Source organism: Callithrix jacchus, chromosome 12 (genome assembly GCF_049354715.1).
Source record: "Callithrix jacchus isolate 240 chromosome 12, calJac240_pri, whole genome shotgun sequence".
In the NCBI taxonomy this organism is placed as follows: Eukaryota; Metazoa; Chordata; class Mammalia; order Primates; family Cebidae; genus Callithrix; species Callithrix jacchus.
The window spans coordinates 40083379-40110612 of record NC_133513.1 but is presented as its reverse complement, the minus strand read 5'-3'; the positions used below and the strand labels follow the sequence as shown (position 1 = coordinate 40110612).

The 27234-nt window shown below is 45.0% G+C and overlaps 1 protein-coding gene across 5 annotated transcripts in view; it reads left to right on the top strand.

Moving 5' to 3' along the window:
- The window catches only part of WDFY4 (WDFY family member 4), a 285801-nt gene that overhangs the window by 88760 nt on the left and 169807 nt on the right, over positions 1-27234 (top strand). For all 5 annotated transcript variants that reach the window (XR_013524374.1, XM_035267709.3, XM_078343959.1 and 2 more), the window contains 10 exons: positions 434-510; positions 1627-1848; positions 2821-2999; positions 8890-9121; positions 10621-10766; positions 11953-12064; positions 12806-12996; positions 18263-18415; positions 24744-24817; positions 26715-26876. Coding sequence is in view for 4 of the 5 variants with exons in the window: in XM_035267709.3 (XP_035123600.3) it covers positions 434-510; positions 1627-1848; positions 2821-2999; positions 8890-9121; positions 10621-10766; positions 11953-12064; positions 12806-12996; positions 18263-18415; positions 24744-24817; positions 26715-26876 (1548 nt within the window). In the remaining variant the exon portion in view is untranslated. The remainder of the gene's footprint in view (positions 1-433; positions 511-1626; positions 1849-2820; positions 3000-8889; positions 9122-10620; positions 10767-11952; positions 12065-12805; positions 12997-18262; positions 18416-24743; positions 24818-26714; positions 26877-27234) is intronic.

Here is a 27234-nt window from a genome sequence, read left to right as displayed (position 1 = left end):
TATGACAGGCTTTCACATATTTAAAATCCACTTCATTAATTTTGCAGTGCTTCTGATGAATTATAATATTGATTACAAACTTGTAGTTACCACTGAATCTCACCACTCAGCAGAGGACAATGTCTGGGTCATGGACACCCGCCTACTCAGTGGCCTCCCACAGGCTGTGTTCTCAGCTATGGTGGGCCGAGACCCTCCTTCTCCTGGTGTGGCTGCATTCTGGAACACCCTCCAGCCCTGCCTCCACTGCAGTTCCTTCCCTTAGGCATCTTACCAGCACCAGCTACAATCCATCTTTGGAACCCTGTGGCCTAAGGAGGGTAACAGCGCCCGCAGGAGGGTAGAGTGGGAAGATGCCATGGCCCACGCTAGCTGTGTCAGTGCGAGAGGTTGGTTAGCAGTCCAATGATCTGAGATACTTTTCTGTTTCCAGCTGTTTGTTTATTCCAACCTTGTCGACCATTATGGGAACCAGCGCTGAGTATTCTGTCTCTGGAGGAATTGGGACAGGTAAGTGTTTTTCCCAGGTGATTTAGCTCTCCACCCCTTCCCAAGAATGAGTCTTCATGTAGCCTTGATTGCAGATTTTTAGTTGGTGTTTCCAGAAAATGTAGCTGCGCCAGGCATGGTGGCTCACACCTATAATACCAGCAATTTGGGAGGCCAAGGCCAGAGGATTTCTTGAGGCTGGGAGTTCCAGGCTGCAGGGAACTATTGAACTATTGAACACTTGCACTCTAACCTGGGCTACAGCACAAGAGCCAGTTTCAAAAAAAAGCAAAGCAAACATGAGTCTTCCCTTTGGTCCTGAGTATCTGCAGATGAGTCGTTCTTCAACTTTGCTCTTCTTTTAGAGCAAGGGATTATGTTCATTGAGCTTCCCAAGGGTCCAACCCATAGCTAGGGACTCAACTGGCACTGATGGACCGAGCCTGGGTTTGACTCATTTTGCTGGTGACTGATTTAGGCTGAGATGGACACTACCCGCCTTAGATCTCTCTTTGGAGAGAAATATGAGTCGGGCTGATGGCCATTGAGAACAGACCAATCTTTGTCAAGTGGCCCCTGTGTACAGAACTGCACTCAGCTGAAAACCTGCTGGGCAGGACAGTGCAAGCGCCTAGTGCTGCCTGAGCCACACACTCTGTTAGGAGAGTTAGGTTTGGGGTTTCTATGGGAGTGTGGATGCTGGGGAGCCATTGCCTTTATGACCTCTTTCCATGTGAGTTGGCACCAAGTTTGAGGACACAACAGCTTATCCTACCTGTTCCATGAGGACAAAGGACCTGTCTGTATCGCCAACCCTGTTATGGGATGGGAGGGCACATGGCATTCTTAGACTGGCACTCTTTCCTATCCAAGGTTCAGCTGAGCTAGGCCAAGATCCTCTACCCCACAGAGCACACTGCCTGGCTGTAGATCAGCTGCTCTGGGGCCCATACGTGATGGACCTCAGGGAGATTGAGGTTCTCTCTGCTCCCTTGGTAAAGCAGAGTGCCATGATAGGGAGGAGAGAACTAGTGATTAGGCAAGGCACCCAGTCTAGATCAGCACCACAGTGAATCTGACCACACTTGCTAGGCAGGGCAGAACAAAGCCTGAGAGCACGCCTGTGTTCCCACCCAGGTGCCGCCAGACCGTTCCCTCCTCCTGGAGGCCTGACCTTCTCCTGCTGGTTCCTGATCAGCCATCACGGAGCTGCCACTGAGGGCCACCCGCTGCGCTTCCTGACGCTGGTGCGCCACCTGGCCAGGACCGAGCAGCCCTTTGTCTGCTTCTCCGTCAGCCTCTGCCCAGACGACCTCTCCTTGGTTGTTTCTACAGAAGAGAAGGAGTTTCAGCCTCTGGGTAAGGTGCTGGAATCCAAAGCCAGTTTCATCCACATGTTGGGGAAATGGGGCTAAGTCAGAAGCTCTCAACACAGGTGTGGTTTGAAGCCTGGTGACCTCCTGTTTCTCCTCATCCTTTGAAATTACTCCCTTGGGTTCCACACCTGGTGAAAGGTCTGCAATATTTGTTGTGGTTCACTGTGACCTGGGCTCTGGGCTTGTAACTGTCAGGCAAACAAGGCCCCAGCCCTTGGCACAGCTTCAGAGGTGATGCTCAGTGGTTTTCCAGAAGCTTCGCCCTGGCAGAACAGTCACAATGGGACCTGAGGCTTTGCCTCACTGGGAGACAGGCTGCATCCTCTCCTGAACAAGGTTTGTGAAGAACACACACAATTTAGCTGGTGCCAAAGCAGCTACAGCATTGTTCTCCAGGCTTATTTTCCTGAGATGGTCAAGTCCAGTGGATTCTAGCCACTTGTTCTTTTCCTGTGTCCTGGGAGTGTCACTGTTTCATAGGAAAAACAGTGGGAGGCTCTATAACACAGTGGGAGTGGCTGACACCCTTGTACACAGCACAGCTGCCTATCCAACTCCCTGGGACTCAGCCCACGATGGCATCCCTATGGAGGTAGTCTACCTTGGGGTAGACCTGAAGCCTGGCTTCTGGGTTTGAATCCTAGCTGCATGACCTTGGGCAAGTCACCCAACCTCTCTGTGCCTCAGGTTGGTAAATTGGGCATGTGACAGCACCTACCTCACAGGGCTGCTGTGAACACGACCTGAGTTGATATTTGTAACCTGCTTAAAACTGGCCCAAAGGAAGAGCTCAAAGAATGATTGCTGCTGCTATTGTCATGTTTCATGAGAGGAGAGGCTAAGGGCTCCATAGTACAAGGCCCACAGTGGTTGATGTCACTCTACCCTCCCTGTTCTCCTGGGTTGCTGCAATGTGGCACCACGTGTGAGACTCAGTGTTTATGCTGTCTTCCAGATGTCATGGAACCTGAGGATGACTCCGAGCCTTCTGCAGGATGCCAGCTTCAGGTCCGCTGTGGCCAGCTCCTGGCTTGTGGTCAGTGGCATCACTTGGCTGTGGTTGTCACCAAGGAAATGAAAAGACATTGTACAGTTTCCACCTGTCTGAATGGACAGGTCATTGGCTCCGCCAAGGTGAGATGGCTCCTCCAAATTGCACTTGCCCCACAACCATACCTCCTGCTACGACCCTGAAGTGGCCTCCATTTCATTCTGTGTTGTGTTGTGTTGTTTGTTTGTTTGTTGCTAGTGGGGTTGGCATCTAATGAAATCCCGCTCGCTGTTCAGGAAACTTGGCTGAGCTCAGACATGAAAAGGACATGTTTAGAAAATGCACTGAAGGCTACACAACCATGGCAAAAGGGAAGCTGCACATCCAGATCTCCAAGAATAGTCATGTTCATGAAGACAGAAAACTCCAGAATGAACAAAGCAAAGCTTCTCATTTTAAGGGGCAAATTCCTCAGGGAGGTCTGGGCAGGGCCTAAAGTATAACTTTTCCAGGAAGCTCCCAGGTGAGGCCAACACAGCTCATCTTTGCACCCCACGGAGGAGCTGGGTACTAGCATGTGCAGACACCATCACATGTCACCAGATTTAGAGCAAGAACCATGAGGAAGGAAATGGAATGCGAATGCATAACTGGAGTGGAAATCTCATGACTGACTTAAAGACACCTCAGGTATAAGAGGAAGCTGGAAGAAGATGGAACTGGCAGGAGCCAGCAGCCATTGTCAGGGAGGAGAGGGCCTGGAAGGCCATAGAGGGCAGGTACAGCTGGATTTTCACACAGTTTCCAGGGGAGCATTCCAACCTGGCTGCATTTTAGAATCCCCTGCAAAGGTTTTTAAAAGTTCTCTTGCACAGGCTGCACCCAGAATAATTGTCAGAATCTCTGTGGGTCAGGTAATTTGACAATTTACTAATATTTATAAAATTTTCTAGGTGATTCTAATATGCAGCCAGAATGGAGAACCTTACATACACAAGGTTTCTTGATTCCCGCTAAATGCCATAGTATTCCCCCACCCCTGACCCTGCTCAATTATGACTATCAATAACGTCTCCAGACATTGCCAGGTATCCAGTGGAGGCAAAGTTGTTCCAGGTTAAGACTCATTAGGTTAGAACAACCTAAATTCTGTGGGACACATATAGGTGAATTTGATACCATGTTCTGGTAAAGTTCTGTTATCAAAAAAATGGCAGTGGTGACCAGAAAGATTTATTTTTCTTTGAGACAGAATTTCGCTCTTGTCACCCAGGCTAGTGCAATGGTGTGATCTTGGCTCACTGCAACCGGGGCCTCCCAGGTTTAAGCAATTCTCCTGCCTCAGCCTCCTGAGTAGCTGTGATTACCGGTGCCTACCACCATGCCCAGCAAATTTTTGTATTTTAAGTAGAGACGGTATTTCACCATGTTGGCCAGGCTGGTCTCAAACTCCTGACCTTAGGCGATCCGCATGCCTCGGCCTCCCAAAGTGCTGGAATTGCAGGTAAGGGCCACCATGCCCGGCCAACCAGAAAGAGTTTGATAGGAGCATTGAAAAAACAGGTCCTCCAAAATATAGTTAACTTTTTTTCCATTTATTAACAGGGTCAGTCCTTCCTCCTTTCCTTTCTCTCTCTTTTTTCTCATTAAATATTTCTTGAGCATCTATTATATGTTAGCTAATGTTTTAGGTGCTAAGAATTGTTTATGCATATAAGTCAAAGACCTCCAGGACCATACATATACCATAAAATAAAAATTAGATTTAAGCTGCCGATAGCGAGAGAGTCCCTACCCCATGGATAGTAAGGAGTTAGTAGTGACTTGTTACAGAATCTGGGCTTATTTGAGGTGATTTTTAATTGGGTTTAAAGAAGTGGAGGTCCATCTGTTCTGAATTGGGTGCTGTTGGAAAGAGGTACAATTTGGTGACTGCGAATGTTAATAACTTTTATCCAGAAGGGAGAGACACGGAGCAGGGCTGGACTCATCATCGGAGAGGAAGCAGAAGTCCCGCACATTAGCTGGGATAGGAGGTGTGGTGTCTTTGTTGTTGCAATACCTTTGTTTTTATCTGTTCAGGCTTGATTACTGAGTGCACTTGTTCTTGTCTTCTTTCACAGAATATGTTGATATTCTGTGAAATACTTCATATGCCTTGAGGCATGTCTTGCTGATGTTTGCACCTTCCTTGAACTTGGCATAGGGGCTGACACACAGTGAGCATTCAATAAACACTTGATGAGCTGAATTGAATGTACAGCCACAGGAGGATCAGGACTGGCTGGTAGTGTGATTGGGTGAATGTGTACAGGCAATAACATCCTCCCTGTGGGACCTGCTGAACCCAGGGCCATCAGCAGGGATGTCGGGAGTGGTGTGTTGCTAAAGACCGACAGAGTCCACTTTCCAAAATAATCTCAACAAGTTGGGTCGGGACCAGCAAACGAAATTCAACTGGGATAAACATAAAGGCTTGTGTTTTGATGCAAACATCTGTTGGGCAAGAGTAAGATTTGAGAGCTTCAGCTTAGTTTGACTAGCTCAACGGCCCTTCTCGAAATGCTGAGCCTTTGATTTTATTGCCAAAGGAAACTTAGATAAATTTGGAAAGATATGGAACATTTTAACAGCTTGAATTGGGCAAAATGATTTGGGAACGATGTGAGACATTAGACATTTCATAGTCAACCTGAATGGTGCAGGGAGCATACACTGGGAATCTGGGAAGAGAGGGGCAAAGTGGATTGAAGGGGTGGGTGGTGCCTCAGTGTGGGAGAGAGAGGAGGACTCTGCCTGTGAGCACAGAGAGAAGAGGCCACAGAAGACCATACTCCTGGCAAGGCTTGGTGGCTGAACAATTGATTTGTTTTTATTTGAAAATCTCATTTAATTGGTAGGGTGGAAAAAGAGTATTTCTGAAATTATGTAAGCTCTCATTTAGAAAAATACAGTCATCCCTCAGTTTCCTCAGGAGATTGGCTCCAGGACCCCTCCTGGACACGAAACTGTGTAGATACGCAAGTCCCTTAAATAAAGTGGTGTAGCATTTGCAAATAAACAATACATACCCTTCTGCATGCTTAACTAAGCTCTAGATGATTCATAATATCTAATACAATGTGAAAGCTACATAAATAGTTGTCATACTGTATTTTTAATTTATATATTTTTTTGTTGTAGTACTATTTTTACTGTTATTTTTCCTGAATATTTTTAATCCAAAGTTAGTTGAATCTGAGGATATGGAAGCCCCAGATATGTAGGGCCAACTGTACATATTTATAAACATATTAATATATACAGTGATTTTATAGTAATAAGAATAATACAAATGCATTTTGAAATAGCTCAGAAATAGAGAAAAGATTAGCTACCCTCCTGCTACTTTATCATATTTTGTAGTTTCAGTTTTATCTCTTTAAAAAAATAGTGCGATCTCACCGTATAGAAAATCTTAAATACTACTTCGTTCATTTCACCTCTCATTTAACCTAACACTTAGGCTATGTGGGATAGCTTATTGCTCCTAGGCTACAAACCTAGACAGCGTATTGCTTTGCTGAATACTGTAGGCAACTGTAACACAGTGGTGAGTATTTGTGTACATAACACTCTAAACATAGAAAAAGTACAGTACAAATATGATATTATTATCTTATGGATCACCATTGCATATGTGCTGAGTCACCGACTGAAACTGTAATGTGGCCACAGCGATATATGGAAGTATGCTTGGAAATTCATCCAAACTTTTGCCTGCATCCACAATTCACTCTTTTTTATTTCTGAGAAGTATTTCAAGGTATGGATGTGCCATAGTTTGTTTAACCATTTATTGAAGGACATTTGGGATGTTTCCAGGTTTTGGCTATTATAAATAAAGCTTTGTGAGCATTTGTGTACAGGTTTTTGTGTGAATTTAAGTCTTCATTTTTCTGGGATGAATTCCAAGGGTTCAATTGCTGGTTTCTATGGTAATTGCATGCTTAGTTTTATAAGAAACTCCCAAACTATTTTGAGAGTGATGGCATTATTTGACATTTCCACCAACATGGATGAGTGAGGGTTTTTCTGCACTTAGCTCTCTCACTATTTTTATATTAGCTATTGTGATAGTTGTGTAGTGATACCTCACTGTGTTTTTAATTTGTATTTCCTTAATGGCTAATGAGGTTGAACATCACCTTTTCTTGTGCTTATTTGCCATCTGTATATTCTCCTCAGTGATGTCCATCCATATTTTTGCCCATTTTCTCATTGCATTGTTTGTTCATTTGTTTGTTTGTGTTTGAGATGGAGTCTCACTCTGTCACCAGGCTGGAGTGCAGTGGCATGATCTCGACTGACTGCAACCTCTGCCTCCTGGGTTCACGTGATTCTCCTGCCTCAGCCTCCTGAGTACCTGGGACTACAGGCATGTGCCATTACACCCAGCTAATTTTTGTACTTTTAGTAGAGACAGGTTTCACCATGTTGGCCAGGATGGTCTCGATCTCTTGACCCTGTGATCTGCCCACCTCGGCCTCCCAAAGTGCTGGGATTACAGGCATGAGCCACTGCACCCAGCCACATTGTTTGCTTTTTAAACTGTTGAGTTTTAAGGATTAAAAATATATATATGTGTGTGTGTGTGTGTATGTGTGTGTGTGTGTATGTGTATTCTAGATACTAGTCCTTTGTTAGATATATAATTTGCAAGAATTCCTCCTAGTCTGTAGTGTGTCTTTTAATCCTCTTTCACATGGTGAAGTTTCTGGTTTTGCGGAAGTATAATTTATTAGTTTTTCTTTATATGGCTCATACTTTTTGGTATCGTTTGAGAATATTTTGCCTAGCCTGAGATCCTGAAGATTTTCTCCTATTTTTTTCTAAAAGATTTCTAGTTTTACATTTGAGTTTATGATCAATTATGAATTAATTTTTGTATAAAGTATAAGGCTTAAGTTCATTTCTTTGCCTATGGATGTTCACTTGCTCCGGTACCATTTGTTGAAGAGTTTATTATTTCTCAATTGAATTATTTTTGCATCTTTGTCAAAAATCAGGTGAGCTACTTACAAAAGTTTATTTCTGGGTTCTCCATTCTGTTCCATTGATCTATGTGATATCTTTATACCAATGTTGCCCTATCTTGATTTTATAGCTATATAATAAGTCATTATTAGAGTAGTTCCTTTTATTTAATTCTTCTTTTTCAGAATTGTTTAGGCTATTCTAGGGCCTGTGCCTTCCCATATACATTTTAGAATTTGCTTGTTTATATCTACAAAAAAATCCTTGCTGGAATTCTGTTAGGAATTGCATTATACCTTTTGATCAACTTGAGGAGAAATAAAATCTCTACTATAGTCTTTTTATCCACAAACCTGGTATGTCTCTCCATTTATATAGCTCTTCTTTGACTTTTTCCATCATCATTTAGGAATTTTCGGTATACAGAACCTGTAATGTCTTACTAAGTATTTCATTTGCTTGTGCATAATTGTAAGTGGTATTGTGTTTAATTTTAGTTTCTGTTTGTTTACTGTTAGCCTACAAAAATGAAATTATTTTTTGTGTATTGACCGTGTATCCTGTGACCTTGCTGAACTCACTTGTTAGTTCTAGGACATTAAAAATAATTCCTTGGAACTTTCTACATGGACATGTCATCTGAAAATAGAAACAGTTTTATTTCTTCCTTTCCAAAATGTATGTATGTAATTAATTTTTGTACATAAAATTGCATTCATTTGCTAATACTAGACATTTAGATTCTTAGTAGAATGAGATAAAAAAGTGGACATTTTTGTGTTTCTTAATATTTTTATCAAATTTATTTTCAAAAGGACAGTGTCAGTTTCTTATTCCACATTTCATAACTTGTTTTTCTGCATACTTCTCAGATTTGAGCAGCATCATTTAATTTGTAGATAAAGTACATTTTTACTTTGAGATGAGACTAAAATGCATCATGTTATATCATTTTGCATTTACTTGATTAACTCTGAGACCAAACACCACTCACTTTTGTCCTTTTTATTTTAACAGATGTTGTACATCCAGGCCCTACCAGGGCCTTTCCTTTCTATGGATCCATCCTCATTTGTGGATGTTTACGGATATATTGCTACCCCTCGAGTTTGGAAACAAAAGTCTTCATTAATCTGGCGTCTTGGTCCCACATACCTCTTCGAAGAAGCTATTTCAATGGAAACTCTGGAAATTATTAACAAACTTGGCCCAAGATATTGTGGTAACTTCCAAGCTGTGCATGTCCAAGGTATGGAGTGTTTTGATTTACAATGTTCTTGCTGATATTAGCTTTTAAATGGACATCTGGTTATTTATAGCATATTTGCAAAGAATAAGCTCAGTGTTAAGGTCAGTCGTTAGGGAAGACCTCTGTAATTGGATCATTATATATTTACAACCCAGCAAAAAATGTCACAGGAAAGGAAATGACAATATCTTTAGATTTCAACTCCAAAGCATCTAATGGAGGAGAGGTGGGTTGGGCAATACCATCAGCAAAGAAAGAGAGAGGAGAATGAGATAAATAAGTTACATTGCTTTTAATGAAGAAGCTTTTTAACTAAAGTATACCGGTATCTTCAATTATTAAACAGGCAGACAAAACATCCACATTTTCATTATTGATTGTTGGTTATTCAAGCAGGGAGCATTGCCCTCTGTGCTCTGTCAAGTCAAAGGGGTCAGCTCCCATCTGGAATGAATGATAAATGAATCTATGTACAACGGCCTGTGTATATTGAAGGGCGATTGAGTGCTGTCGAACATTTCCGTCTCCAGGCTCATGATGTCTTTGAATTTCGTTTCCTGTGGCAAATGGCACTGGACAGAGCAATGGGACGAGGTCAGGTCTAGAGCCGAAGTCTCATGAATTCTACATTCGTGCCACCCTTCCCTACTAGCACATTGGCTCTCATTGATTTAGAGACCAGTATGTTAATTCAAACTGGGATGTTTGCCATGGCTGTGCAGCTCATTGAAAATTAGACATTTCAGCTCAGCCTATTTCAGGTCAGGTTTCTTGTCACTTAACATTTTGGTTTTAGGGAGTGAGGTTATATACTTGATAGATGTTTTAAGCTCTGGTACTTTTGTACCTAGAGTACCTCTATTTTATGGTAAGACAAATCTTGGGAGAGTTCTTCACAGTTTTCTTCTCTTCTCTTTTCTTTTCTTTCTTTCTTTCTTTCTTTCTTTCTTTCTTTCTTTCTTTCTTTTTTCTTCTTTCTTTTTTCTTCTTTCTCTCTCTCTTTCTTCTTTCTTTCCTTTCTTTCTCTCTTTCTTTCTTCCTTCCTTCCTTCCTTCCTTCCTTCCTTCCTTTCTTTTTCTTTCTCTCTTTCTTTCTTTTCTTTTTTTCCCAGAGTCTCACTCCTGAGTAGCTGGGACGACAGGCATGTACCACCATGCCTGGCTGATTTTTTGTATTTTTAGTGGAGATGAGGTTTCACCATGTTGGCCAGGCTGGTCTCAAACTCCTGACCTCAAGTGATTCACCCACCTCAGCCTCCTAAAGTGCTAGGATTACAAGCACAAGCCACCATGCCCATTTCTATAAGCATCTGAGAAGAGGGAAAAACAAATCACATGCAAACATATAATATGCAGAAACATGCAATGTGACAACATACAAACGTCCTCTCATTGATTACTTTGCTGTGTGACAGAGATATTTAATTATTTAATTGTATGAAGATTAATTTTCTGCTCTGTAAAGCGTGACTAGAAATGATGAAAGATGTGTTGTTGTAGGGGAAGATCCAGACAGTGAAGCCACGCCCCTTGTTGCAGAAGAAAGGGTTTCTTTTGGGCTTCACATAGCCAGCTCCTCTATCACCAGCATAGCGGACATCAGAAATGCCTACAATGAGGTGGACAGTCGCCTGATCGCCAAAGAGGTACATCTTCTAATTTCACCTACTACTCTCTGTTGGACTCTTGGTTTCATGGCTTGCTTTAGCTTTCAGTGCTAACGTAAACTAATACGCGTTTGCCCATGTATAGATGGTTACACACGTACATGTTTCCCGCTTCATTTGTTAAAATATCCTACGCCTCCCCACTCCAAGACTAAGCCTTTTATTGACGATTATTCAGAAGAAATACAATAAATAAAAGTAACAACAAATTACATATTTTAAATACCTTTGCAACATTGAGAACGCTATTGAGCTTCCCTTGTTCTGAGTGTTAATGACCCACTAACACTGAAAAAAGTTCTTTGAGTTGCTGTGATTTTTAATTTTATTTTAATTTTTAATTGTTTTTTAGTGATGGGATCTCTCCATGTTGCCCAGGCTGGTCTTGAACACCTGGGCTCAAGTGATCCTCCCACTTCAGCCTCCTGAGTAGTTGGGATTCTAGATATGAGTCATAGCACCCAGCATTGCTGTGATTAAAACAACAACAAACAAACAAAAAACAGTAAATTTTCAAAACAACAAGGAGATATGTTTGTACATGGGGATGCCATTAGATTTACTTCCAAATGTTTGCATAAAGAGCTCTTTCGCTTAGCGCTGATGAAATGTTGCTGTTTTGTTTATATTCTCTTCACTGTCATGGACAGAGGCTATCCCCAAAGAATGGGGAGTCAGGAACTAGGTCCTGTTGATCATGAAAGTTGTGCCTTAGCAGCCACACACCACTTTCTGATGCAGGAGGCCAGGATTCCTATCTTCTTGCCCCTTTGAAATCTGTAGAGATTGGGCTCACAGAGCCTGAACAACCCTAGACCGAGAACGTGGCAGCCCTCACCTTGGTAGTACTGTTCCATCTGAAACTGTCCTTGGGTCCCTCTTGCTCTTCCTAGCACCTCACTGTAAGCACATGGACACTGGTGGCTCAGACTGTGTAACTGAAGCTGCTCACTTACAATTCAGCCACAGCTTGGGAGGCAGAATGCAGGACCCTGAATTTTGGCTTCAATCCCCTGACATTGGTTCAATTGTTATTCATTCATTGATCATTGCTGATGGAGTGTCAGCACTGGGACAGGCCCCAGAGGGCCTGCCTTCCAGGAGCTCTTGGACAACGCTTCTTTTGCAGGAGTTTCTTAGGACTAATAGCTGCTCATTTCTCTAGATGAACATTTCATCCCGTGACAATGCCGTGCCCGTGTTCTTGCTGAGGAATTGTGCTGGCCACTTGTCAGGGTCTCTGCGGACCATTGGAGCTGTTGCTGTGGGTCAGTTTGGTATGTTCAGCTGAGAAGCTTTGCCACTATTTGGGAAGCAAGGTTTGTGCTGTCATGGCTCGTGCACCCTGGGGTTCTGGGGTGGGGGTAGGATGGAGTATGCCGGAGAACCAGGGTGGAGAGGACTAGAGTTGGGAGTGAATCCAGCGAAAGAGCTAGCCTCCCAGAAAACATGAGGGTACGTTCACCTGGCCACATCTGGCAGTGAGTAGTGAGCTCAGCTACTAACCAGGCTGCTGACTATGTACAACAGAAGGCTGTCTATCTAGTAAGCACAGTGGGCCTTTTGAGCCGAAGCACTGGTTGTGGTTGTTTGGGTGAAAACTACTGGTCACCCTTCAACTGAGCAACAGCAAGGCAACAAGTTGGTGCAAGTGTCCTCCCTAGCAGGATCTAGAGGACAGGCAAGAGCCAGAGGTTGTCAGAGCAATAGGGATACTGAGGCTCAGGGGTCTGGCTCATCCAGCACTCTGGAGTGAAGGCACAGGGTGGTAATCTGAAATACTCTGGGCTGTTCAGTCTTCTGATGGCAAAGAAAGGACTTAGCACAGTATCTCCCAGCCACTGAAGACTTTCAGCGTCTCCTGTTCTTTCTCCCAGCCTGTCCCAGGTGCACAAGCCCCTCTGGCTGTGGGTGGATGCTGGCACTGGCAGGTTACTGGCACTCATATGCTGTCGGGGCATTTCCCATCTCAATGAAGCTGTGATGTGTTGATAAAATGCCTGTTTTATGCCACACAGGGGTGAGGGTGTTCCACTCTAGCCCTGCTTCCAGCAGCCTGGACTTCATTGGCGGGCCAGCTATCCTCCTGGGCCTCATCTCCTTAGCAACAGATGACCACACCATGTATGCAGCTGTGAAAGTTCTGCACTCGGTTCTGACCAGTAATACCATGTGTGACTTCCTGATGCAGCACATTTGTGGGTACCAGGTAATCCCATTTTCCCACCTGGGACTGGGACTTCTGAAAGGGCTGCCATCCCCAGGGAACAGGGATGAGTGTTGCTTGCCCCAGTGGCATTCTCTCCAGGGTGACTTCTGGAGAAAGGGAGCTGAAAGCCCTTGGGTTCTGAGACCAGCATCTTCGCAGCAGAGGAGGGGCGGGCAACAGCCAGCCAAGAGCTCTGCTCTGGATGGGGATGCTTACCTAGCTGTGGCTTCTGGCCCCTCTAACTGAGAAATTCAAATGTCATTTGCAGTGGTCTCCCCACCTTGTCTGTAGCATGGTGGCTGAGCCCAGGCTGCAGAGCAGACTGCCACAGTTTAAATCCCATCTATTCTTCTTCTAATTTGCTATTCAACCTTAGATGAGTTACATATCCTCTGCCTCAGTTTCCCCACCTGTAAGATGTGGACTGTAATAGGGTTCCAGTGAGGACGAGATGATTTCATACAAGCCAAGAGGTTAGAATTATGTCAGGCCCAGAATAAGTGCTGGGTAAATGTTAGTCATTTCTAGTTCTTAACCTCTTTGTGCCTCAATTCCCTCATGTGTAAAGCGGGGATATGAGGGCACCTGTCTTGCAGGGTTGTGATGACTGAGTTCATGTGTTTTGGGAGCTTAGAGGAGCGCCTGCACAGGGCATCTGCTGTGCACATGCTTACTGTGATTGTCATTGCTACTTATAATTGGTCAAGTCAGACAAGACGTGGCCGTTGCCTTCGAGTAACTTCTCACATGGTGGGGAGGTGGCCAGGTAAGGAACTAGGAGGGCAGGGACAAGGTCGGAGTCTGGGCCACATCATGGGTCTCACAGGCAGTGGAGGCTTCTTCTGGTGTGGAGGCTCTGGGTGATTGGGGCAAAGCCTCCTCTGTCTCTGGCTACTGGGTCAGGGTCTGAACAGAAGAAAGCTGTGTGGTGGCCTTCCAGGCACTTTCCCTCCTGGACTACTGCCACAGCTAGACAGTGACCCCGTTCCCTAGCCTGTCCCTAGTAGCCTACTGATGCCCCACATCACAGATCTGATGGTGCCTCTCCTGTGTGTAAAACCTTCAGAGGCGTCCGATTACTGATACTGTATCCCAAACTCCTTAGACAGGTTTCTGAAGCCATTCAAAACTGCCCACGGACCTTTCCTTCCAGCCCCAACATTTCAGCCTATGCGCTCACCTCCCCAAATCCTGCACCTTCTCAGATCATTAAGCAGCATATGGCTTTATGTGCCCGTGGCCTCCGCTCAGATCACCTCTCCTTTCTACCCCCATGCCACACTCCTTCTGTCTTTCCAGATCAAGCTCAAACAGTGAAGCAGCATTCTCTTCCCCTAGCTGAGCACGTGGCTGTCTCCTGGTCCCCCAGGCGCTGTGGGCACACCCCGTTTTAACTGCTCTCCCACCCACACTGGGATGATCAGTCTGCACATCTCCACTGGAAACTTCTTAAGATCCTAGTATTTTTTACTCTTCGCTGGTGTGTTATTGACACCATGAAGACACTCGGTACATATTTTGGGAATGAGTGAATGGGTATATCTGAGTTTATGCTAAAACTCAAGAACTGGGGCTCTTGGTACGCAGTTTTCCTTTGAATACGCTGTTAAAGGTTACTAGCAGGATTTATTTCAATACAGCACAAGGATATGTGCTGTGGCTAAGGATTTTAATAATTATTGTGAGCGTTTCTTAAAAGGCACATATCAGTTCCTGCTCTCATGGGTGTATCTAGAAGGACAAAATAAAACAAGAACCAAAATAATTTTAATATAAATAAAAATGCAATCGTTATCCAAGATTCACTTCAAGATTATTACATATTCTGTGACTCCCTGGCCACCTGGCTATCTTCTCAGAAATTCTGAGCTGCTTAGAAAGTTCAGACTACCTCAGGCTCACTGTGGTTTCATTGCCCAGTCCCAGGGTTGGGGGATGGGTACAGTGAGCACTCAGTGAGGATTCAGGAATGAGCACATAGCCTTTAGAGAAGAAACTGTCTACCACAAAGGCACATAAGCACATATTGTCACATGTAGGTAGAGGGATGAAAAAGAGCTTCTTTCAAAAGGAGGCTCATCAAGAGGTGCCCTGGAGACAGGGCTGACTGAGCTTTCCAGGAAGAGATGGTGGAGATAAGGAGTGGCCAATGGATGGAATGTCTTTACTCAACTTAATTCATCAAATGCTTCCTAAGACCAGGCACTGTGTTAGGCACTAGGGATGTGAGGTGAACAGGATGAATTTAGTCCCTGTCTTCATGGGACTTACCATCCAAGAAGGTGGACAGAAAAATACTGTTAGCATGAGAGAGAGTCTCTCAGATACCTCCTTTGAGTAAATAACTCATCAAATTCAGAGATTTGTTGTACATTTACACATGAAGGCAGAAGAAGAAAATTTTAAAACTTATTCTGTCTTTAAAAATGAAACATTTCCAATATTTATGTCTTTGGGGAAAATCAGGAGAGGCTGGTGGCAAGAGAGGTGGGAAATGGCAGCTTTAAATGAATGAAGAAAGAGGATTTTTGTTGTTGTTTACTTCCTCGCCCACTCTTTATAAAGTGCAACCTCCACCCTCCCTCATCTTTTTCCAGGCACTTTTTCTCGCTCTGTGTTTCTTTGTAACCTGCACGTGCATTTGCACCATGTCTGTTTCTGTGTCACCACGTTTGTGTCTGTTTCATCCCCAGACATGTGCTCCATAAGGACGTGTGTCCTGCTTGTTTATTTCTGTGCCCTAAAAACATGCCATAGATTGTAGGTGCTCAGTTAGGACGTGGGTATGAATCCGTGAATGAAAACAGGGGTCTTCAAGTAAGTGGCTTGCTCGGGAGTGGATTTCATCAGTTTTTAGGTCTTATTCTAGGCTCATCTGCTGGTTTATTGGTTAGGTGGGAGAGCATAAACCTTCCTATCTGTTATTTCTGTCAAACTGATTTAGCAGCCTCTTCTCAGATTAGGCAGTAGTCAGCTGGGTTTGATAGGATGGATGTTCTTAATATGGGGAAGAAGGAGGATACTGTTCCAGACTAACATTAAAACACTCACGGAATCTGGTCCGGGTTCCTCCACATGGCTAGGAGGAGAGGACGGTTGTGGAGCTGTGCATAGCATGCCGGATGGAGGGTAGAGTCATAATCTTGACAGTGTGAGGAGTGTGCGTTCTGTCTCAGGTGATGGGAATCAAAGGAAGGCTGGGATAGGGAAACAGACTGACCGATGTGTTAGAACACCCGTTGATGTCAGTGGAGAAGATGCAGCATGGGGATGAGGTTCAAGCAGGGGCTGAGATAGAATCTGACATGATAGGAGCCTGTGTTCCTCACCTGGGGAGTCTCAGGATCTGTGAGCAGCCTGGGCAGGTGGCGCTGGAAAGGAGCCACGGCAGTCCAGTAGGCTGCCGGCCCGAAGGAAGGGAGATGCTGGGACATGCTCAGCTGGAAATATTTGTGAGACATTGAAGGCAAAGTATCATGTGGGAGAGAAGGCTCTGTAGCTCAGGGGCAGTCTGCATGAGGCATAAATATGAGGGTCATTCTGTCATGATGATATTTAATCTAAGGAAATGGATGAAATCGCCACAAAGAAGCTGTAGAGAGAGGAGAGGGTTGAGGAGCCAACCACATGGACCTGGGATTATGATTAAAACCCAGCAAAGGAGATTAAGAAGCAAGAGGGAAGAGAAACCAAGACAGTTATGTCAAGGAATCTGAACAAAGAACGTGTTTTGAGAAGGCGGGTATGGTCCAGCTAAATGCTGATAAAGAGCAGCACAAACTAAGGATGGAGACGTCCTCTTTGTATTTGGTCACCAGGCAGTCCCCGGTGCCTTTCTGAGGGAGGTGGCCAGGTGGAGGCAGCAGCCGGCTGATGTAGGCTGAAAAGAGAATGTGAGGTGAGCACGTGGAGCCAGGGTGTGCTGATAATGCTTTCTAGAAGTTTGCCTATGAACAGGAGGAGCTGCGTAAGAGCTACAGGGACTAGGGATGGAGGGAGGGTTCTTTTTAAAATGAGAAATACTAGAATATATTTGTACATGGGAGAAAGAGATCCAGGGTTGGGGAACTGGAAGCTTGGAGAGAACAGTTATCCTAAAGAGCAGTGTTTTTGGGATGGTGGCCAGTGGGATCCACAGACCAGGTAGATGGGAGACTCTGCTTGCAACAGGAAGAAATATGACACGTATTTGTGAATTTGGTGGTGGGAAGGCAGAGTGTTCGTATCCGATGGGTTCTATCTTTTCAGCAAAGTATGAGGTCAGGTGCGTGAGAGGAAGAGAGGTTAGAGGAGAGGAGAAGCAATGAAATCATGATCTTTAGGATAAGAAAATACAGAGTATTAGAAAGACAGAGTTGAACTGCCAGGCCCAACTGAGTGTCAAGTCAGTTTGACATTTGACACTATTTGATGTAAAGTGAAGCCAGTCAACCTGAATGTTTTCTCATGCAACTTTTAGCCATCCCAATTATGTCTTGGTCAGGGATTTCACACATATATAAAAGAACAGTCTGGAAACATAATGAGTGTTTTCTGATCACCAACAAGGCTTCTTAAGGGCACGTTGCAAGAACATGTCTGGGAGGACAGGGAGAGAGGACAGGCTGTGTTGGAGCCAAGGATGGGGAATGAAGCCATGCGTGGAAGGAGCTGAAACTCCAGATGAGGTGACTCAGATGCTAGTGGACGGCTGAGCAGACTGACTCAAGTGGGGCTGAGTCAACAGAGATGTGAGGCTTAGTGGGACCCATCTTTTTAGTTTGAGACAAGCTGGGTCACCAAACGTATGCTGGGACCCAAGTGCCTCCCTGCTGGGAGGGAGGCTGCACGTTGCTGGCTTCCCAGAGGCTGCTGCAACTGACAGGCACATCTGGCTGGGTGCAGCCAGGCTCATGAGCAGGTGGTAGCTTCCTGGAAATGCATCATTTGTGGGATGGTTACGCGTATAAAGGATCCAGTAACAGAAAATGAGAAGGAGGCTTGAGGAGTGTGGGAGAAAACCAGGAGAGAGTGACATTCTGGAAACATGGAAAAGATGCAGGGAAAAGCAAAGGTCCCAGGGAGAAGTCAGGTCACAGCACAGAAAAGTGGACACTGTCGGCACAGTGGCACAGACATTAATGTGTATTTTTCTTCTGAGAACATGGTAATGAAGGATGGTAGCAGCAGAGAGCAGAGGGTTTGCTGACTGGACTGGAACACGTGGGTGAAGGGAGAGCTCTAATGATGCGTTCATGAGGAAACTGCTTTGTGTTAACCTTTTCAGATAATGGCGTTCCTCCTGAGGAAGAAGGCTTCTCTCCTGAACCATCGAATTTTTCAGCTGCTCCTCTCAGTGGCTGGCACTGTGGAGCTGGGCTTCAGGTCATCTGCTGTCACCAACACTGGTGTCTTCCAGCACATCCTTTGCAATTTTGAGGTAAATCAGAGATTGGCCCTTAGCCCTTCAGGAGTGTGTGTGATGGTAAAATATGCTAAGTCTGGGCTTTCCCCGAAACCCAGCACGTCAGCTTCCCTCGTAGTCATAATGGTAGGGACAAGAAAAACCACACAAGCTTGCCCAGACGCCCTGGTTTGTAATGACATCCTGCCACCTATGGGCTGTGTGGCTTCAGACAAATCTCTGGACCTCTCTGAGCCCCACTATTTTTGTGGGTGAAGTGGAGACCTTCATCTCCTTCTTGCAGGCTATCGTGAGGGTTAGGCCCGATAGTATCTGGGAAAGGATTTTTAAACTGCAAATTATCATACACATGTGAGAGTAAATAAAAATAATCCCAGTTCCTTCGGGTGGTGTTTTGCTGTTTCCAAATGATTTTTGAAGGGGGTGAGTTGAGGGATGCAGAAAAATGCGCCTGAGGCTAACTGAGGAGCATTGCTCGTAACTGCTTTGGGAGGATCAACTCATTCACAAAACATCATTGACTGAGCATCCGCTGGGTCAGGTACTGGCCATGTCCTGGAAACACAGGGAAAACCAGAACCCAGCCCTTCCCCACTGCCAGATGGGCCCGGGACATGACCAAGATGCCGTTGCAAGTGCTAGGTGCCACAATGAGGCAGGTACAGGGCATCTGGGGAGTGGGAGTGAGTGGACAGTCAGAATTCAGGGGAAAAGAAACTTCCAGGTAGAGCATATACGCTATTTGCAAATATTGTTCATCTGATTGAGAGCAGCCGTGGGGACTTGAGAGCAAGTGGCTTGTTGGGAGCCTACAGGTTTATGTTGATTGCAAAAGAGGGAGAGAAAGAAGACAGAACCAAGGGTTTAGACTTCCTAGAATGTGCTTTAGCCTGGTCGTGTTGAGGTCCTCAGGAGAAGTTTCAAAGTTCGTTCTTTGTTTATTACAAATTGAAAAATGTTTATTATTCAATATTTTTAATCATAGAAAAGCGTGAGGGGGAAACTCTCCTATTTCCAAGACCTGGTTAATTTTTGTCAAACCTGGATGCATTCTCTTGTAGTATTTTCTATGAATAATACATTTTTAAACCATAGTCATGATTATACTGTAGGTATTGAGTCTAGTCTTTTCTTACACACCAAAAACATTTAAAAATTTTCATTACAAACACTTATGAGCACTATTCTGAGGTCAGAAAATATTCTGTTATGTGGAGAGTTCCTGGTTTCTTCATCGTTTCTCTATTGCCTTTAGATTCTTTCTATGTTTTGTTATAAATTGTGTTATAGATGGCACTGTTGTGCAAACATTTCTCCCACTTTTAAAAACATTTCTTAGAATAAATTATCAAAATTGAATGATGAGGATAAAGGCTTTTGGGAAATTTTTAGATTTTTGATAAGTCTTACCAAACTTCTGATATTGAGGGAGGTTAACTGTAGAATGACACGTGAGAATTTTATTTTAGGTACGTGACTTGGATGACAAGAGCCCTGAAGGGGGGAGATGGGTCATGAGAAGACTGAAGTAATTCAGGTGGAAGATTCTGAAACCTCAGCTGAGTCAGGAATAGTGGGATAATGAGGACAGTAGGTGAAAAAGTCATAACTGGAACCAGAAATGACTTACAGCCAAACGACAAGGGAAATACTGTGTATCAAAACATCACAGAGCTGCTGCTGAAGACAGGACCAGGGGGAGACTGACAGTCATCAGTATGTGTATTATGAAGAGAGTACTCTTTGTATAATATAGGTCAAGATTATATTCAACTTCTAACTTCAGATAAAGAAGGTAGAGTGATCAAAAAAGTCAAATCTCAGAGAAAGAAGAAAGGAAACATATAAATGAGAACACAAATTAATAAAATAGGAAAAAACACACAAAGGACCAACAAGGGCAATTACTGATTCTCCCAAAACAGACAAACCTCTGTTAAGATTGGCCAAGAAGACAGAAGGCACAAATAAATAATATTAGGAAGGAAAAGGGAGAATACCACAGAAGAATGAGCAATTAGAAAGGCAACAAGAAAACTGGATTAGTAACTTTTGACAATAAATTAGAAAACTTAGCTCATTTGAGCAATCTCATTGAAAATATAAGTTTTCAGAGTGTACTCTAAAATAAATTAAAAAACCCAATGATTCTAGAACCATCAAGTAAAGTGAGTCACTGGTTTAAAATCTGTCAAAACAAACAGAGGGGAACTCCGAGCTGAGCACTCATAGGAAAATTCCACCAGTCGGGAAATAGGTTCTTTCTAGAGGGAACTACTCCTGGCTTCTTTAACGAGCTCATCTTGGTAGAACACAAAAGGACATTACAGAAAATGAGAAAGTACAGGCTGATCTTATTCATAAATATAGGTATAAGACCCCTAAATATGAGATTAGCCAGTTGAACCAGGCCAAGATGAATGTCCTGGTCCTGGATCTGAAGATGAAAAAGAGGATTGTGGCGGAAACCAGCACGGCCTGGAGAACGTGCTCCCTGGGCACAAGGGCAAAGCAGACTTACCTCAATGGCCACACGACCCCACTAAATAAAATAACATGTCTTGGCTGCAACCACTGCTGCCCCTTCTGAAATGCTGCGGCCATGCTCAGGCAGCCTGGCTCCAGGGTGTCCTGGCCACCAGCATGGCCCAGGAATTACCATGCAGGAACCCATCATGCTCCATTGCCTGCTGCTAGAATGGCCATGGACACCACCCTACCCCACCCGACCCCACCCCACCCTGAATAAAACTACCCCCTTCAGGGGACCTGGTGTTTTTTGTTGTTGTTGTTATGTTTTGTGTTTGAGATGGAGTTTCGCTCTTTTTGCCCAGGCTAGAGAGCAATGGTGTGATCTCGGCTCACCACAACCTCTACCTCCCGGGTTCAAGTGATTCTCCTGCCTCAGTCTCCCAAGTAACCGAGATTACAGATATGCACCACCATGCCCAGCTAATTTTTGTATTTTTAGTAGAGATGGGGTTTCTCCATGTTGGTCAGGCTAGTCTTGAACTCCTGACCTCAGGTGATCTGCCTGCCTTGGCCTTAAGACCCTGTGCTAAATCAAACAAAATTTAAAGATTGAGAGGAATTTCAAAAAGGAGAAAATGTTTCCCAAATGTCGTGTTCTGCCTACACCAAGTAAAGTGAGGAGAGAGATGTGTGCACTGTACGAGCCCATTGGAGGTCACTGACAGGCTTAGTGACAAGTATGTTGTGAGGTCAGAAGCCACTCAGAGGTAAGGGGAAGCGTAGGGAAACTGAAAGTGGAGGCAGTCGGTGGACTTTTGAAGAAGGAGCAAGAAGGAAGTTTCAGAACTTTTGGTTTTGTGTTGATGGGAGAAACTTAAGTCTGTTTGTAGGCTGAAGGAGAAGAGGCAGTAAAAACCAGACAGTTAAAATACTAGTGGGAGAAAAAACTGCTAATGGGACACATTCTCAGAGGAGATAGAGGGTTCGGAGACAAGAGAGTGGATCACAGGAGAAAGGGTGGGATCCATGATGACCATGTCAGGCAGACAGGAGGAGGAAGTTAAGAGGGAAGGAGAGATAGGATGTCGTTGAGAAGGGAATGGACAGGAAGCCGTGAGGGAGGAAGGTACAGGAGGTTGTTGAGGCAGGGAGGGACAGAAATTTGTGAGGGAAGGAGAGACCGGAGGTTGTGAGGGAAGGAGGGACAGGAAACTGTTGAGGCAGGGTTGGACAGGAAGTTGTAAGGCAGGGTTAGACACAGGAAGTTGAGAATCAGGGAGGAATGGGAAGTTGAGGGCTTCTAAGTCTTAGGTTTCTGGTTTCTTCTTCTTCTTCTTCTTCTTTTTTTTTTTTTGAGATGGAGTCTCACTCTGTTGCTGGGGCTGGAGTGCAGTGGCACGACCTCAGCTCATTGCAAACTCCACCTCCAAGGTTCAAGCAATTCTCCTGCCTCAGCCTCCCAAGTAGGTGGGATACAGGCACGTGCCTCCACACCTGGCTAATTTTTGTATTTTTAGTAGAGAAGGGGTTTCACCATTTGGTCAGGCTAGTCTTGAATTCCTGACCTCAGGTGATCCACCCGCCTTGGCCTCCCAAAGTGCTGGGATTATAGGCATGAACCACCATGCCCAATCTCTGGTTTCTTAAAGAAGGGACTGGCTAGCTCATTTCTGAGAGCATGGTCCTCTGAGGGGTGGGGAGAGAGCAACACCTGAACCATTATCCACTTGATACTCAAACAAATCTAATCCAGACATCTTAATATAGTCCTTAGTACTGGCTTACGTGACACAGGATAACAACAAAAGATTCAATTATTCATGTTTCCCAAAATTCTGATATTTGGTATTATATAATTTCCTGAAGATCTAGGCAGCCTCAAATGGGTGTGGCAACTTATCATTGTTGCAGTATTCTGGAAAGGAAATGGGGAAGGCTGGAACTTTTTGGGAAGCGTAAAGGTTGCACCTTACCATACTGGCGGGCTCAGATCTGACTTTCTTAGTTCTCTCAGCCCATAACCCCAAGCCTGGCATACCATTTGTTGAATGACTGCCTTCATAAATCAATATCCCAAGTGTGCAGGGCTCTTGGAGCCCTACAGACGTGTATATTGGGGCGCCATGCTGGACACCCATACTTTCACTAGGGCTGCCTTCATCAATACCTGCTATTCCAAATGACAGCTGCCCCACCTCTGTGTGTGCCTTTGGGCAGTGGCTGTGCTTAAAAAAAGCAGGAAGCTGTCACTCTATGTCACTCTAAGCTGGCTAAAGAACAATCCATTCATTTTGCCTTCTGTTACTCTGTATTCACTCATTCTTTTAAAAAATTGAATAGATCTTTACTAAAGATAGTGGCAGTTATGATGCCAGACTCCAGGGATTAAAGAGGGACAGTCACTACCTTCACAAGTCTCCTGATAAACTTGTGTTCACTGGGATTCTTTTGCATTTCCTCTTCAGCAATAGTAAGCAAAGCCATGGGTACCTGCTTAGCTTCAAGCAAGGTTGAGGATTGACTCTATCGGTCTCTATCTGTAGGTGGTGCCCGTGGGGACCCAGTGTGGAGGCAAGGGAATGGGCATCATGGTCAGGTGGACTAACTTTGAAACCAGTCTCTGCCAATTAAAAAAACTCTGGTGCCAGAAGTTACTTAGTCTCCCTGAGCCCACTCTTTCTAGCTACTAGATGCAGATAATAGGCCAGGTGCGGTGGCTCACACCTGTAATCCTAGCATTTTGGGAGGTGGAAGCAGGAGGAACACTTGAGCCCCAGAGTTAGAGACCAGCCAGGGCAATATGACAGTATCTCATCTCTACAAAAAACTTTTACCAATTAGCTAGGCATGGTGGTGCACACCTGTAGTCCTAGCTACTTGCAAAGCTGAGGTTGGAGACCTGCTTGAGCTCAGGAAATTAAGGCTATAGTGAGTCATATTTGGGCTACTGCACTCCAGCCTGGGTGTATCAAAAACTAAAAATATAAATAAATGTGAATAATAATGTGTGGATCTTTTTATGGCTCCTGTTGCCACCAGGAAATGTATCAGTTGTTAAGTGCAAGCTCTTCTTGTTGCTATATGAGTGCACTCTTCCCATACCTGAACCTTGTATATTCTGGGCCTTAGGGATTGTCAGTATTTAGAGAAGAAAAATATTAGCGCTCTCTAAAGGGAAGTAGAAATAAGACATGAAGGCACCCATCAGTTCTGCCCCAGAAGAATCACTAGCAGCTGCATTTGTTTACTATGAATGAAAACAGCCTGAGTGATCAACTTCACATTCAGAATCTCAGTGACTTTCATACCGTTGTGCCACTTACAATTTTGACATGCAGGAGACAACAGTGTGGGTTGGGCTGAAGAATGCACAAATTGGTATGTAGTCAATATAGTGTAAAACCTGAAAATCGGGACCTGGCTTCTATTTCCAGTCCTGCCACTTGCTGCTGGTGAGTGGAGACTGTTGCTCAGCTGGTCTGTCTCAGCCTCCATTTTCTCATCTGTAAAGTGGGAACACCACCATTTGTCTTGCAGAATCCAGGGAGGAGAGATGAGTTTGCAATATGGACACTTGGGCCATGGGTCCAAGGCTGAGCAGATGGGGGAGACAGTTAGTACAGGTGTCCTTGGTTGGAACTAGGCCCACATGAAGTGCCAGGTAGCAGCAGAGACTGGGGAGAGAAGGCCTTCCTTTGGGGGAGGCACCTCTGCTTGGAGTGTCAGGAGAGCTCATCTGATTCCAGAGCTGGTACATTATGTTGGTGACTTCAAGTCAGAGGATCACATGTGCAGCACTGATCTCATGCTTCCTGCATATCCTTCTTCTCCCACACCTCCATTTTAGCATGTGTTTTGTTCTGTCTTCCAGCTCTGGATGAATGCTGCAGACAATCTGGAGCTCAGCCTCTTTTCCCATCTTTTGGAAATCCTTCAATCACCAAGGTAGGCTGAGTCTTGGCAGTCTGGGGGTTAGAACTGAAGGCTGCCTGCCCAGAACAGAGACAGAGAGGGCAGGATGGCCAGTAGCTCTTTCCTGCTCCCAGAACACTGGGTCCCCCACTGGGAGCACATCCTTCCCAGGGGCTCAGGTTTGTGGGGCAGTCACCTCTGATGGTCTTGGGCCTCAGGAGGGCAGGTGCTGGGGGCTCAGAGGCCTCTCTAGCCCCAGTAACTACCACATACTGGGGGCTCAGCAAATGTGTTCAGCAAAGACTCTCTCTCCCTCTAACTGACTTCTCCAAGGCACTTTTGGAATTAGTCAGGGTTCTTTTACTTTTCAAGTGGTGGAATTACAACTCTTCAAGTGGCAGAAATACAACTCAAACCAGCTTAAGGAAGATAAAGAGGAGGAAAGAAGGAAAGGAGGAGGAGAGAAAAGAATAGAGGAAGAAAAGACCAATAAAGAGGGAATTAGTTCGCTCTTACAATTGAAAAGAGCTGATCTCATCCTGTAGCTGGGTGAGGTTCACATCATTTTCTCTGAGTTCTGTCACCACTCTTGCCTCTGCCTCTTCCATGCAGTCTTCAGGTTGCCAGGTTTTCTTCTGTGGCAGCAAAGTTGCTGCTGGGCAGCTCCTCAGAGCACATCCTCAGCTTAGCACCATCAGCAGAGAGATGGCTTTTTAAAAATTCAATAGTCTTAGCTATTGGACTGAGTCTCACTGAGCCAACTTGGGTCCCATAACCAGGCTGGGAATGTGGCTTCCCCTGTGGAGTTAGAAAGTAGTATTTCCCAAAGGGATCCAGGTACTGTGATCAGAATAAAAGAGAAGGAACGCAAGGAAGCCCGCAAATCACCCCACCTGCCTCCTCCTGGCTCAGGCTGGTCTAGAGATCATTGATGCCTTCAGCATTTCGAATGTATTTATAAATGGCTTTCCACTCAGCCACTTAATGAACATCTATTATAAACTTACGTTTCACACTCTGTACTTAGAGGTGAAATTCAGAGAAGAGTAAGCCACAGTCTGATGAAAGAGAACACAGAAAAACATGCTGCTCGGCGCTGTCAGAGGAAACAGAAGTAAAGGCAGCCAGGACTTCCGGGTAGAGGAGCACCTGTCTTCCCTGCCGAGCCTGTGATTATAAATCACACACAGAACTGGGCTGGTCTTGCCTCTTTTGTTTATCTGGGAGGGGGAGCTCAGCAGAATTTAATGTGTTAATACTCCTTCAAAAAATAAAAGACAGCTCAAGGTGAGCAATCTGGCCAAAGACACCCTCCTCCACCTTTTTTTTCCACTTTCTTCCTGTACCTGTACCAGTTGTTTTCTAAGAAACAGACATTTGCCCTGGGAGCTGTTTTCTTTGGGGAAGTAGAATTTACTGGAAATTGGATTTGTGAGTATCCGAGGGAGGGGGTGTGGATAGGTGGATTCTGTCTTTTTCTCGTTTGACTTTCAGTGGTGTGTCTCTCCACTTTGTGGTTTGGGGTGAGCAGGAAGATCACACACCCAGACAAGCTAGTGAAGGCCCCTGCACGCCTGACTGGTGGGAAGTACTTGCTGGTCACATGAGTGTCTGCTGCCTTTGTTCTGAGTTTTCCAAGTCCAGCACTAGTTTTCCCTGAGGCTCAGAATTTAAAGTCAATAATTGAGGTTTGTCTATGAAGGTGGTTTCCGGGGGTGGAGGGGACAGGCAGGGGCACACCCTAGTGACTCTGGTACTGGCAGACACATATTCAATGGGTTTCTGACAGCATCTTGACAAATTGCCAAGAGAGCATTGGAGTCAGGGGGCCATGGAACAAGCCTGGCTTGAAAAACCTTTTTAGCAGAAACACAGCAAATTTGGTTCATTCCAGTAAAAGCTTTTACTGTCTCTCTCTTGTACTCACCAGGGAAGGACCTAAGAATGCTGAAGCTGCCCACCAGGCCCAGCTCATACCCAAGCTCATCTTCCTCTTCAATGAGCCGAGCCTCACCCCTTCTAAGATCCCCACCATCATTGCCATCCTGGGATGTCAGCTGAGGGGCCACTTCAGCACCCAGGACTTGCTCAGGTACCACACCAAGCTGTCCAGGGGAAGACCAGGGCTCCGGGGCTGTTTAAAAAGGGAGGACAGGCCCCAGCCGTCTCCCCACTGTGCTCAACCCTGCATCACTTGGAACCTTCTAGGTATTTTTGTTTAGGGCTGAGAGTTGGGAGAAGCGATGGTTTGCTGAAGTCAGGATGGGACAGGCGGGTTTCCTCAGCAGGGCTGTGTGTTTACACTGCGCCCCCGCCCCACTGCGGCCAAATACTCAGGAATTTACATAAGCACTGCCTTCCTTGCCTGCGACGACCCATATGCCTGGCTCCTGCAGACTCCTGAAGGGCAGTCCCTGCCACCACTGTGTTTCCCCTGCCCTTCCCTTTCC